Below are 14,701 nucleotides of genomic sequence, written 5' to 3' on the forward strand. Positions count from 1 at the left end.
CCGTTTAATGTGCTGTTTGATTCTGTTTGCTAGTATTTTGTTGAGGATTTTTGCATGTATGTTCATCAGTAATATTGGCCTGTAGTTTTCTTTCTTTGTGACATCTTTGTCTGGTTTTGGTATCAGGGTGATGGTGGCCTCATAGAATGAGTTGGGGGGTGTTGCTCCCTCTGCTATATTTTGGAAGATTTTGAGAAGGAAAGGTGTTATCTCTTCTCTAAATGTTTGATAGAATTCTCTGGAGAGGCCATGTGGTCCTGGACTTTTGTTTGTTGGAAGATTTTTAATCACAGTCTCAATTTCAGTGCTTGTGATTGTTCTGTTTATTTTGTCCATTTCTTCCAGGTTGTCCATTTTATTGGCATAAAGTTGCTTGTAGTAATCTCTCATGATCCTTTGTATTTCTGCAGTGTCTGTTGTTACTTTCCTTTTTCATTTCTAATTCTATTGGTTTGAGCCTTCTCCCTTTTTTTCTTGATTAGTCTGGCTAATGGTTTATCAATTTTGTTTATCTTCTCGAAGGACCAGCTTTTAGTTTTATTGATCTTTGCTATTCATTCCTTCATTTTTTTTTTCATTTTTTTCTGTTCTGATCTTTATGATTTATTTCCTTCTGCTAACTTTGGGGGTTTTCTTGTTCTTCTTTCTCTAATTGCTTTAGGTATAAGATTAGGTTGTTTATTTGAGATGTTTCTTGTTTCTTTTTTTTGTTTGTTTCTTGTTTCTTAATGTAGGATTGTATTGCCGTAAACTTCCCTCTTAGAATTGCTTTTGCTGCATGCCATAGGTTATGGGTCATCTTGTTTTCATTGTCATTTGTTTCTAGGTATTTTTTGATTTCCTCTTTGATTTCTTGAGTGATCTCTTGGTTATTTGGTAGTGTATTATTTAGCCTCCATGTGTTTGTATGTTTTACAGATTTTTTTCCTGTAATTGATATCTAGTCTCATAGCATCGTGGTTGGAAAAGATATTTGATACGATTTGAATTTTCTTAAATTTACCAAGGCTTGATTTGTGACCCAAGATATGATCTATCCTGAAGAATGTTCCATGAGCACTTGAGAAGAAAGTGTATTCTGTTGTTTTTGGATGGAACATCCTATACATATCAATTAAGTCCATCTTGTTTAATGTATCATTCATAGTGTGTGTTTCCTTATTTATTTTCATTTTGAATGATCTGTCCATTGGTGAAAATGGGGTGTTAAAGTTCCCTACTGTGATTGTGTTACTGTCGATTTACCCTTTTATACCAGTTAGCGTTTGCCTTATGTATTGAGGTGCTCCTATGTTGGGTGCATAAATATTTACAATTGTTATATCTTCTTCTTGGATTGATCCCTTGATCATATGTAGTGTCCTTTTTTGTCTCTTGTAACAGTCTTTATTTTAAAGTCTATTTTGCCTGATATGAAAATTGCTACTCCAGCTTTGTTTTGATTTCCATTTGCATGGAATGTCTTTTTCCATCCCCTTACTTTCAGTCTGTATGTGTCCCTAGGTCTGAAGTGGGTCTCTTGTAGACAGCATATATATGGGTCTTGTTTTTGTATTAATTCAGCCAGTCTGTGTCTTTTGGTTGGAGCATTTAATCCACTTACATTTAAGGTAATTATCAATATGTATGCTCCTATTATCATTTTCTTAATTTGGGTTTGTTATTGTAGGTCTTTTCCTTGTCTTGTGTTTCCTGCCTAGAGAAGTTCCTTTAGCATTTATTGTAAAGCTGGTTTGGTGGTGCTGAATTCTCTTAGGTTTTGCTTGTCTGTAAAGGTTTTAATTTGTCCGTCATATCTGAATGAGATCCTTGCTGGATAGGGTAATTTTGGTTGTAGGTTTTTCCCCTTCATCACTTTAAATATGTCCTGCCACTCCCTTCTGGCTTGCAGAGTTTCCCTTGTGTGTTATTTGTTGTTTTTCCCTTGCTTCTTTTAATATTTTTTCTTTGTATTTCTTTTTTGATAGTTTGATTAATATATGTCTTGGCGTGTTTCTCCTTGGATTTATCCTTTATGGGACTCTCTGCGCTTCCTGGACTTGACTATTTCCTTTCCCATATTAGGGAAGTTTTCAACTATAATCTCTTCAAATATTTTCTTAGTTCCTCTCTTTCTCTCTTTTTTTGGGACCCCTATAATTCGAATACTGGTGTGTTTAATGTTGTCCCAGAGGTCTCTAAGACTGTCCTCAGTTCTTTTCATTCTTTTTTCTTTATTCTGCTCTGCAGTAGTTCTTTCCACTGTTTTATCTTCCAGGTCACTTATCCGTTCTTCTGCCTCAGTTATTCTGCTATTGATCCCTTCTAGAGAATTTTTAATTTTAGTTATTGTGTTGTTCATCATTGTTTGTTCATCATTAATTCTTCTACATCCTTGATAAACGTTTCTTTTATTTTCTCCATTCTATTTCCAAGATTTTGGATCATGTTTACTATCATTATTCTGAATTCTTTTTCAGGTAGACTGCCTATTTCCTCTTCATTTATTAGGTATGGTGAGATTTTATCTTGCTCCTTCATCTGCTGTGTGTTGTTCTGTCTTCTCATTTTGCTTATCCTACTGTGTTTGGGGTCTCCTTTTTGCAGGCTGCAGGTTCGTAGTTCCCATTGTTTTTGGTGTCTGCCCCAGTGGCTAAAGTTGGTTCAGTGGGTCATGTAGGCTTCCTGGTGGACGGGACTGGTGCCTGTGTTCTGGTGGATGAGGCTGAATCTTGTCTTTCTGGTGGGCAGGACCGCATCCAGTGGTGTGTTTTGGGGTGCCTCTGACCTTATTATGGTTTTAGGTAGCCTCTCTGCTAATGGGTGGGGTTGTGTTCCTGTCTTGCTAGTTGTTTGGCATAGGGTGTCCAGCACTGTAGCTTGCTGTCGTTGAGTGCATCTGGGTCTTAGTTTTGAGGTGGAGATCTCTGGGAGAGCTTTTGCTGTTTTATATCACATGGAGCCAGGAGGTCTCTGGTGGACGAATATCCTGAACTCGGCTGTCCCACCTCAGAGGGTCAGGCCTGACACCCGACTGGAGCACCAAGACCCTGTCAGCCACACGGTATCTATAAAATGTCTGGGAGAAACCACAGCAAGGCTGGCTTCTTAGCAGTTGCAGCCGTAACAGGAAGCTTATTCCTCCCTATGGATGGGGCAACAAGTCTTCCTGCAAGTGCGAGGTTGCCTCCTTGGTCCTAAGGAAGCTAACTTCTTGTCACCCTCACTGTGGACTAGGCGCTGACATTGTGGTAAGACCACGCATGCGCCCTTTTTTCCTTTTTAAATTTATCTTTGAAAAATTCAATATCAATGTACTTCATCATCATTTGTTTTTTACTCTCCATGTTGTCGTGTTCTAAGATGCAGCATTGTAGTGCCAGAGAGCACTGTCGTGTTATTTCTAGAAGATGGCTTTCCTCCATTTAGCCGCCTCCTCTTGCTCCTGCTGTGACTTGTTCTATTAATTTGCTATAGTAGAAGCCATGACATTAATGTACTTTCGGATTATTGAATGACACAGGATTTTTCATCTAACCTTCTCCCCAGTGTCTCTAGACTGATGGTTTTAGCCATTAGTTTAAGTATCTCTTACTTCAGGTGATATATAAGATAAGGATTTATTGCTATAAAGTGTTTTGGAAAGACAAAAGAAACTTATTAGGTTTATTTGAAAGTTCTGTTCATCTAATTTGAATTGTAATATGTATTATAACAAATGACACTAAGCAAAATTTTAATACTCATAGAAAATAAGATCTTTTCGCATTAGGGAAATGGCAAGAGGTTTAATCTTGAGTTAGTATTCAACTCTGCCCATAACTGGTGCTACAAATGTAAGCAAGTTATTTAAGCTTTCTCAGCTTGGCCTCTTCATCTGTAAAATAGGACTGGTAATGCCTGTATAATAAGAGTTGTAAAGATTAAGTATGAAATATTATGTAAAGGTCTTTACATAAAGTGCAGGTTCACTAAATCATAGTTCTTATTATGGAGCCCAAACCTAAAGGACCAGGCAGAGAACCATGACTTGTTCTTTCAGTGAAGAATAGTACTGGAAAATTTGACATTGAATGACCGGAATTTCATTCTCTACAGTGAAATTGCTGGCATTTAAGCTGTTTATAATATACTAATATGATTTATGAATGTTATTTCTCAAGTTATCTGGAAACCAAGCAAAACTTACCAACCGTGAGTTTCTGGGTTGAGTAAAGCCTTGATCAGTAAAAGAATATTATTTGGTATCTATTTTCTCCTTTAATTTGAGGAGGCAGATCTAACAGCAAGGCCTCTCTGAATGTACCAGCAGAGTTGCAGAATAATTCTGTTTTTTACAAACAGATCATTATTAAAATGCTATTTAAGATGATCATTGCTGTTTGAGGGGGAAGTGCAGAAGAGCTATTTATTTATAAATATACAGGGCTAGGTCGGATGGATGTTTCATTATTTGTTTTAATTCTGCACTTATTCATAGAGTACCACCAGTAACAATTACACTAATTACAGCTTAGACAATCTTTTTGTTCTCAGTGTAAAGGCTTGGTATACTTTGTTTTGGTAGGAAAGGAATTTGGTAATTGAAGTGGGAAACTAAATTTAGTTTGGTTTTTTTTTTTAACTTTTTTTTTGGCCGCACCATGCGGCTTGTGGGATCTTAGTTCCCTGAACAGGAATTGAACCCAGGCCCATAGCAGTGAGAGCGTGGAGTCCTAACCACTAGACTGCCGGGGAATTCCCTAAATTTAGTTTTTAAAGCTTTATTTTTTGAGGTTTAAAGTTTATTAACCTTTTAATATTGACATTATGTTAAAAAATTAAAAGGCATAGAAATGTTTTTTAAAAGTAGTTTGGAGAAGACACATTTCTATGTGCCCTAACTCAACTTCCCAACCTACTTAGAAACACTTGGCAGTCTTCTGAATGAGACTGTAGACTAAGACCATGACTTTGTTTTAACTTACTTGCCTTCTACCATAAAATTAAGGTAAACTGTACCAAAGTCATTTCTTTTTGTTTGACCGTCTTGGTATGATAAGTAGGAATTTCTGTACTAGGGATAGGTTCTAAGACGCTTGCCCCAAACTCTTGTCAGAACAGAAAGGACCGCACCCACCTGTCTTCTAAGAGTTTCCCCCTTGGCTTGCATCTCCTATGCCTAAACTTGGTCCCACCATCCCTATAAACTATAGGACAAGAGGGCAGTTAAAAAAAGAAAGATCCCTGGAGAAGATCCCTGAATAAGACTGAAAGGAAATAATGGAAAAGAACGCATTCCTTCACTTCAGACACTGGAGCAGGCCTGCTGAAACAAAAGATTCTTGGTGGGAGAGAAAAAGGAAAAGCATGTAAAGGCTGTGGATAGATTTTTTGCCAGGAATTAAGGGTTGAGTGGGGAGGGTGTCAAGATAAAATGTTGGCTCATCCCACACAACTGTAATGTCTCATACTCTTACTTCTTCCCTTTTTCAAAAATTTGCCAAAGTTCATTGCCATCCATAGTAAATAAGATGGGGCCACTTGGGAAGTCTTGTATCCCTTAACTATATGACTTCTGGAGCCCAACACACCAGATTAGGGCAAGCAGGAGGTAAGGTAGGGGCCTAACAGCTGCTGCACTAGGACTAGCTTCTAGGTCTTGGAAGCACATTCTGTGTCTTTCCAGATGATTTTGAGAGTTTCTCTTGGTCTTTCAACATCCATTTATTCATATTTGCAGTGTTTTTGGATTTATTATTGGGTCTGTCTCTTGAATTTATAGATTCAAAACTCAGATCATAAAGACATACAGTTAACAGTAATGCAACTCTGGAGCTTGTCTTTGTAACTATTCTTAATAGGATTGTTTTTTCTAAGTAGTTAAAGCAACTTCAAAACACCTATGGTAGGTGAATTCACTCCTGGTAAATGTACTATTTTATGGAATGAAATAGATAGTGAATGAATCTATGAAAAGTTCCTATTTTTTTTTTACATTTACTAAAAATTTAAAAAGTCAATGATATATCTTTAGTAGTAATATACTCATTAAAATTAATTTCCATTTTCCATGTCTTGCTCTTTAGAAACTTATTAGGATTTCTTTCCCTTCCTCAAGTACCCAGTTTCAGCAAGGTACTTGTAAAATCATTTTTCTTTGCTGTATAAAGATGGTCTTTAATATTGTTGCTTTCTAATGAAAGATTTGAAAAACTATTCCTTTGCATAATTTGTACTTATCATTTTAATGTCGCTAAAGTATTTTAGCTTTCTCAGAAGAACTACATCATCTGAAATACGTATTTTCTATAAAAAGAATAAATTGCTAACTTATTTTTTTTTTTTTGAGATAATGGTTTCTATAGACCCATGTTCAGGGAAGCCCAGTAGAAGACTATATTGAGTTATTTGGCCCTAAAAGCGTTGAGTTATAAAAAGAACTAATAGAATCTGTAATGTTTATGTATAGCTCATTATCAGAGGTGGCTGGCTGGAACTGGAAGTCATATTAAATATTTTATACCATTGATCCGATAAATGACATTACAGGAAGTCCTCAGCTTACAGTGATCAGATACCAGCAAGTCACTGACATCAGCACAATGGGCCACAATGCCCACCTATGTCATCACCTACAGCTTGTTCAAGCAGGCAACTCACAAGTCAACTTCAGTGAATCAACCTACTGCCTAGGGGGGCCTATGGTAAGGCCTCCAGCTTCCCAGTTGGCTCTACCAACTGATTCTGTTCTCTTTCTCCCTGTGCCTCAGAGTCTTTTAACTCCTAAATGGCAAGGGTTTCTGTTTTGTCTTTGTTCCTAAATAAAGGGTGGGGTGGAGGCAGAAGATAGGTGTCCCAAGTGAAAACTGGAAAGACAGCATAGAAAGGGGTAGCAGGGGGACTAAAGAAATAATAGAAGTCTTTTTCTATTTCTTTTCTTTTTCTAAGGGCCAAATACTGAATAGTTTGGTCTGTACTCAATTCTGCCGTTGTAGCAGCCATACACAATATGTGGATAAGTAACCTTGGCTGTGCTCCAATTAAATTCTATTTGCAAAACTAGGCAGCAGGCCTTTGGCCTAGTGGCCATAGTTTGCCACCCTCTGCATACTACAGGGTAATATGTTCCTAGTAAACTGGGTCTAAGAGATAATCTAGAAGAGAAGTCCTTAAGACACTTAGAGCACTAGAACATTATTTAGTAAATGTGTAGTTTCTCAGAGGAACTAAGAACAACACTCATTTTGATGTTAAAAGTTGGTATCGAATATATTTTAAGTCTCACATGTTCATTTCTTAAAAATTGCTGATGAATGAAAAAAGCAGCCTCTGTTACAAAGCAAAACCCAGGACTAATGGTTAAGCAAAGAGAGGCCATAAAGAATCACTTTATAGATGACTTAACAGGGATGCGGAGCTATAAATGAGGATAAACTAGGCCTGATTTCCAGTCCATGCTGTGTCACACTGCCTGGCCCTGGAATCAATTCAGGGCTTTAGAAGAGCAGTCAGAGTTTTAGATATGTGTATTTGGCAATGCCTGAAGACAAGAGAAAGTATTATTCTGTTAGATTTTGACGACTGTGATTTTTTTCTATAGGAATTGGTGAAACCTCTAATAGGACTTCAGATACCCCTTGAACTGAATTAGCCTTCTTACCATTACATGTAAAACATCACTGATATGTCCTGCCATAATATAACAAACAGTGCTTACAATCTCTGACAGGTTGTTCATGCTGAAGGATTGGTCTCTATATTAAAGAAGAGGAATAATACTGTAGGAGATCATCCTGCCCAGATGCAACAGAAACCATCTAAGCGAAGAGTGAGATTCCAAGAAATAGACGACAGCTTAGATCAAGGTAAAGTGCTCAGACTGTGTTTAACACAGATTTGATCAGTGTTTGCTGAAAGAATGAATTAATATACAATAAGGTGTTTGGTAACAGGATTTGTAAAGAATATGTGGACTTAGTTGCTTTATCTTCTGTAAAGAAACACAGAGGATCAAACTATCATCAGTTCTTAAAAAATTCCTAAGCAATTTGTTTTGCTCAAATAAGTGAGCAAGTTGCAAAATTCATCTCATTGCCTTCCTGTCCCACAGATAGTCCTCAATTTTCAGAGCTTATTTCAGTTTCTTTGTTTCGTGTTTTATTTTCTAGTTTTTGTTTGTTGTTTTTTAGTGAGCCTGCTATTTTTGTCTTCTTTTCAGTGGCAGTTCATACTCCTTGACTGATGTGGAAAATATTTATGGATTACAAATATTTTCTCTTCGGTGATTTCTTCTTGACTCTGTAGAAAGAGGTGTCTCTCAAGAGTACAGTTTAGGGCTTCCCTGGTGGCGCAGTGGTTGAGAGTCCGCCTGCTGATGCAGGGGACACGGGTTCCTGCCCCGGTTCAGGAAGATCCCACATGCCGCGGAGCGGCTGGGCCCGTGATCCATGGCCGCTGAGCCTGCGCATCCGGAGCCTGTGCTCCGCAACGGGAGAGGCCACAACAGTGAGAGGTCCGCGTACCGAAAAAAAAAAAAAAAAGAGTACAGTTTAACACTGTTGCTATTGTTTGATTTTTTTCCTCCTGGGCTTATATTTAAGGTGGTGGTTAAATTTGTCTAAGGCCTAGGTAAATCAGAGTGAGTAGAAATATAGCCAAGAACCTGTCAGTATGCTTTTCATGTTTATAAAACAACTGCATTGTTAAAATAACAGTGTCAACGTGTAGATATGCTTTCTAAATATGACATAAAGTGATAGCAGTAGAGGTTTCTAAATTTTTACAGTTATAAAGCTGGTAGGAACCTTGGAAATAATCTGTTCCCACCCCTCATTTTACCTCTGCACCTTGCTTGTAACTATCACAGTCCTCTCCAGATAAAGTGCTCAATTCTTTGTTTGTACCAATTGGTATTGAATCATTGCATACATAGTAGGCGGAACCCAGGATTTAGAACTGACAGTCCCTAGTTCCCTTAGTAGCCATCTCGTCTTACACTAAGTCACGTAACTTGTGCTCAGTAGCCGCCTGTGCCTCCTGGCTTCCATGTTGGACAGCACAGCTCTAAATACTATCAGTGCATGTAGTTAAAACAAAATAGATGTTTTAAAATAAATTGTATCTAAATGTTCGTATATAAATATATGAGAATGAAGAAATACCCAGAAAAATACATAAACTAGATTGTTAACAAAGATAAGAGGGTGGGTGGGAATCATGCCAAAAAGAGAAAAGATGGTAAAAATACTGAACTGACCAAAAACAAAAAAAACCCCAAGAAACACAACATGAATGATATGATCCTTTTTATTTGTGTGTATAAAAATTCTGGTAAGTATAAATTATTAAATCTATTAATGTCTATTAACTATTAAAATCTATTAAACTGTAAATGTGTAAATCACAGGACAATACAATTACATAATCCTGTTTCTATAAAAATCCTGAAACCACATGTGTTTGATCTGGAAGGATACACACCATATTTAACAGTGTTTACCTCTTGGTTGAGAGGGGAATATGATTGGGTAGGAGTAAAAGGGAAGAGTCCCTTAGACTCTTAGATACTTTCATGTTTAAATTTTTATGGGGAGAATATATTCACATATTACTGTAAAAATCTTCCAAATAAATTCTATTTGGTTTATATTGGGTTCTGTAAAATTTGTTTTTTTAATCATAAAAGTAATATACACTAATCATGAAAAAACTTAGACAATAATGAAGTAGAAAGTTTAAGGCTCCCAACCCTCCCTCCCTTGGGGGTTTCCCCCAGGTATTGATTGAAGTTCTTACCATCCTTTCAAAACACATTCTGTATATATACATGTATATGTGTGTACATACACATGTGCCCTTTTTTTTTTAACATGAATGGTTCATTATATACCGTTGTGTCACGGCTTTTTAATTTAACCATCAATCTTGGACATCTTTCTTTGAACAATGTATTAAATTTACTTCATTCTGTAAAACAGTTGCATAGTATTCCATGATATGAATCTCCCATAATTATTTAACTCTTCCATTGTAACTAGAATAACTAAGTTATTCTCAACTTTATGTTATAACAAACTTTGCTGCAGTGAACATGCTTGTAAATATGCTATTGTGTTTTGTGCAGATCTGTAGGCTTAATTCCTGAAAGTGGATTTGCTAGGCTAGGTGATCAGAACCATATGGACCAGTTGGCCTCAGGCAGTCCTTTCTTGTTTATACCTATTGTCCCAGCACTGCATTCACTTAACACTCTTTCACTCTCAAAAGTTCCCCAGGCTGGATGATAAATTAATTTAAAATGTTAATAGATACTGCCAGATTACCTTCCAAGAAGGTTTTGGTACACCCTCATCATGCTGATCATAAAACTTCTTAGTCTTTTCCAAATATTTTTAATATTTCTTTAATTATGAGTGATCATTAAGACTTTCAACAGAGAGTAGTTATTTTCTTCAATATAGGAAGACTTATGTGGACATTTTTATTAAAAACAAGCCTGCCAAAGTTGTTTAAGAAATGAAATTACTGTACTAGCTAGAACTTCACTATTCCACTGAAAGATAAAATTGAGTATTACTAAGATGCAAGATTCCACTCAGACATTTTTGCTTGTTTGTTTAATATCAAATTGACTTTGCTTTAAGGTGGTCCCATGATGTGAACTCCAAAGATACTGTAATAGTGAGGTTATATATAATTTGTACTCTAAAATAATGCTATGAGCACATCAGAGAAGTATTGCCATTTTTTTCTTCTTTTTTTATGGAAATGGTTATATTCATTGTATAAATGAGCTAGTTTTAATTTTAGCATTCACAAGCTCTACAAGTATATATCTTTATGGTAACTTATAGGTCCTTGTATAGTCATTGGTGTCCTAGCTTCCTGTCAGTGACTATCCATAGAGGACTAATATTAGAAACATCTAGTTATCTTAATCAGTGAGCAGACAGCAGATACTAGGCATTAATTTTGTGTCAGTTTTAACCTTACTCTGTTTCCCTGTTTGCAGATGAAGTTGGAGGTGGTTCCTGTATTTTACTGGTCTTGCTGTGCATAGCGACGGTTTTCCTTAGTGTGGGAGGAACTGCATTATACTGCACTTTTGGTGACACGGAGTCACCTGTTTGTACAGACTTTGCAGACAACATGGATTTCTATTACACTAAGTTACTGCAGGGAATGGCAGGACTTAAACACTGGATCTACCTCTCCTAGCAGCATTCAAGAGGGACAGGCATGCTGGCCATGAGAATCAAAGAGTGAAACTATCTAAAATAGCTTTTATTTCAAGAGTTCTGTAACATGCGCCTCCCTTCCCCAGTGAGGAACCACAAACATCAGAAACAGCAGCTTTAACTGGCAAAACAGAGGAACTCAGAATAATCCACATGATGATACAGATATTGATCTGAGCACTGTGGATGGAAGGAATGGTCTTTGGAGAGCATGTCCACCTCCTCCTCGCTGTTTCCTAGTGTAATGAGCTACAGAATTAAACAGGGCAGTGTTGGAGCCAAACCATTTTGGGCTACCTTGTCAGGCTAATGGCTAAGGACACTTGTGGTTTATAACCGTTTGTCCAAAGACATTGCTTCCAGCCATCACGCAATAAGTTTGTGTGTAATGAAAAAGAGTTACCTTACAGTTTCAATGTCTTTTTTTAGTTTACCTTGGGAGCTATGTAATTTAGGCTTTGGGCACTCTCCTGATTTCCATTTGTGAAATGATTATGTTTGTGTGTGTGTGCTTGTGTATTTCAGACAGTTATCATAAGCAAAAACCCAGCGTAGAATAACAAAGATTATTCTTTCAACATGACTATAGATGTGCAGCCACAAAACTTTCAAGAAGGCTTAACTGTGGAACAGATGAACGGTACAAATCTTGGCCCTGAATTAAGAAACTGTGACAGATCTGTGACAGTTAACTTCATTAACTAGCCAGAAATTAATCACAGGCCTAGAGGTAAAATTAAAGAGCTCCCTCTGAGTGTCAGGCAACCAGCTTCATCGTGGATTCAGTGCTTCCTGATATAATAAATGCTGGATTCATCTCGATTCAATAAATACTTACTGAGCACCTATTATGTTCTGAGAATCTAAGAACCCTTCTATAAAGATAAATAAGGTATTAGTTCCTGCTCTAGATGTTTTAATTCTGGCCTTATGTAAAATAAACTAATACTTGGGCAAATGAAATTAAATCATCATATATAATTCAGTATTAACAGATCATACATTCAGATGCTTGAATGTGCATTCATATCATGGGCTTGATTTAGACCTAATGTGAGGTCATTAGGCAAAAATTCAATCATATCTTAAATAGGCAAATGTCTGATTTTTATTTAAATCTGTCAATTTCCTTTTCTAAGGTACAGTGGTCTAACAATTAGGAAGCCTTGCTTTGGCTTTTTATATCATTGGCAGCATTCTAAAAGAAACAAAACACGTGAACTATAGTTTTCTGGAAATGACTATTATTTCATGTTTTTCTGTGAGGATCATTTGAAAGAAAAAGAGAGTTTTCTTTCTGGTTGTTACTGGCTGGTACAGTACCTCCCTTTGTGTTTCTGCTTATTTATTTAGACTTATGATTTTTAAAGGACTTTTTATAGAAGTTGAAATTGTGTCATTTAGCATGCATCTGGTTATCCCAATGCTAGATATTTAATTACTGTATACTTAGTGTTTTGATTTTCTATAATTTCAGCTCAATGTGGTTTTAGGCTTGTTTATTTTTAAATTGATGTTTTATTTTTACTTATAATACTGTTTGACTTGTCTGTGTCATGTCACCATAAACTATAATATTTTCAAGGATTATAGATCAAAGATATTTATTTAGAAGTGTACAAGATACTGAAATCTAGATTCCTTATACTTAAGGCTGACTTTATTAGAAGATTATTTTAATGTTCTATTATAAATTTTAAGAATTTGTATTCAAATTGTATATAAATATGTAAAATGTTGATGGTACTATATTATGTGGCTCTGTAAAAGACATTCACAAAGTCTACTGTGAGGGACATCCCCATCAGAGACAAACCTCTTCTGTTTTACCCTCATGATTTCTAGTTACAGAAATTTGGTGATGCTGATTTCTGCCGGTTTTATGTGACGATAAGTCAAAGTTTCCCTCCTGTTCACCTTTTTAGGTCACTATTGAAGTCCTAAAAACTCTATATGTCATATTTTCCTATTGGCCACCAGGACCATTACTTCTGAAACGGAAGGTTTCCTGGGAACCTTCACACTGAGGTGAAAGAACTGAGATAACACTTTGGTACTCTGTGGAGTCCAGTTGAGCCTCAGAAGAAGCACGTGTGTCCTCACTGCTTCCCAGGGAGGGTGAGGTGAGCGCGGGAGCATATTGATGTCTTGATTTAAAATAGGCATGAAATCTCAACTAGAAAAATTAGGACAACTTTTAAAAATGTAATTGTCATTTATTGCATGAATTGGAGTAATTCTATCTGGTGATGAGAGAAATTGTTATCTCTTGCATAAAAAAATCATCCAGTTTTACTATAATGTAATTTTTTCTGTCATTTGAAAGCACTGACAACTATTTGTAACTAATCTTCCTTAAGAACTGTATTTGAGGGTAACAGATCAAGCTTGTAATTTAAAATCTATACCAAAAAAATGTCTCAGAGAGTTTATTTGAACCCCTTGGGTACTGAGAAAAACCGCTTTAAAGTGAAAGTAAAATAACTTCAGAAGTTGGTCCGGCACCATGAGTAGATTACTTTGGGTAGCCTAATAGCTCCCTACGTATACGCTCCTGTGCTTCTAAAACACTTCCCCATCTGCCTGAAACAGCAACCGAAATTCACTCTAAAAATTCATTCCTTTAGATTTAAAAATCAAATCCCTCTGGGAGGTTTACTATATTGAGCTGTGAATTATGCTAAGAGGATTTAAAATTTGAAGGTAGGCCTTATTTTGAAAGGACAGATGTGAATTGGATCTTGCTGGAATGGCAGGGTGGAGAAAAGGGTAGGAATTGAGAAATAAAAGAAGGAAGGTGGGAAAAGAACAAAGAAATCTTTTACCTTTTACCTGTTTTGCTGAAGCTGACTTTGTGACATTTAATCCCAATCCAGAGAGAGACTGAATATTTGTGTTCCCACTAACGTGACCTGTATAACTCTGTTCATTTCTATGGGCTCAGTTAATATTAACTCACCCTTGTATACTTAATTATGAAGTGTATATTGTGTTTTCACATTTATTCATTTGATGCTTACTTAGATCAGTAAACACACATCCTTTAAATCAGGTCTTGTGACTCCTGAAGCCATTATACTTTATCTTCTATCATGTTGCCTCCATCCTCAAAAAGAATAAGAGTGATCTAGGGTTTATGGCACAAGTTCTAGTGCCATCTGCTATTTTAATAACCTCAAGGATAAACATTTGGTGAGCCTCATGTACTAAGGAATTTTCTTTAAGGAATTCTAGTAGCTTTTAAATCTCTCTTGGTATAGGCTACTGGGCGTCTCTTCTTCCTGGTCCTGAGAAGAGTAAGTCCTGAAATCAACCTCTTGTCTCTTGCCCCGAGAGCAGTTCAGAACCATGAGCAACAAACAGTGTTTATTACTCTCTGTACCTTGACAAACATTGGAATGTCTGCAGTGTGCCAAGCACTGAGCTGGGTGCTGGGGCTCTCGAAACAAGAAATGGTACCAGCTTAAAGAAGTTAGTGTCTGGTAAGGTAAATATATTTGTGA

At 36.6% G+C, this 14,701-nt stretch overlaps 1 protein-coding gene across 5 annotated transcripts in view; it reads left to right on the plus strand.

Moving 5' to 3' along the window:
• CNST (consortin, connexin sorting protein) overlaps positions 1-14,468 on the plus strand; it is a 115,073-nt gene extending 100,605 nt beyond the window's left edge. For 3 of the 5 annotated variants that reach the window (XM_024765320.1, XM_024765325.1, XM_024765324.1), the window contains 2 exons: positions 7,691-7,826; positions 10,973-14,468. In XM_024765320.1, coding sequence (XP_024621088.1) covers positions 7,691-7,826; positions 10,973-11,178 — 342 coding nt within the window. In that variant the 3' untranslated portion in view covers positions 11,179-14,468. Of the gene's footprint in view, positions 1-7,690; positions 7,827-8,179; positions 8,353-10,972 lie in introns of those variants that run through there. The other 2 variants (XM_024765321.1, XM_024765323.1) reach the window with 2 other exon arrangements.
• The last annotated feature ends 233 nt before the right edge of the window (positions 14,469-14,701 follow it).

Source organism: Neophocaena asiaeorientalis, unplaced genomic scaffold (assembly GCF_003031525.2).
Source record: "Neophocaena asiaeorientalis asiaeorientalis breed wild unplaced genomic scaffold, Neophocaena_asiaeorientalis_V1.1 scaffold971, whole genome shotgun sequence".
Lineage (NCBI taxonomy): Eukaryota > Metazoa > Chordata > Mammalia > Artiodactyla > Phocoenidae > Neophocaena > Neophocaena asiaeorientalis.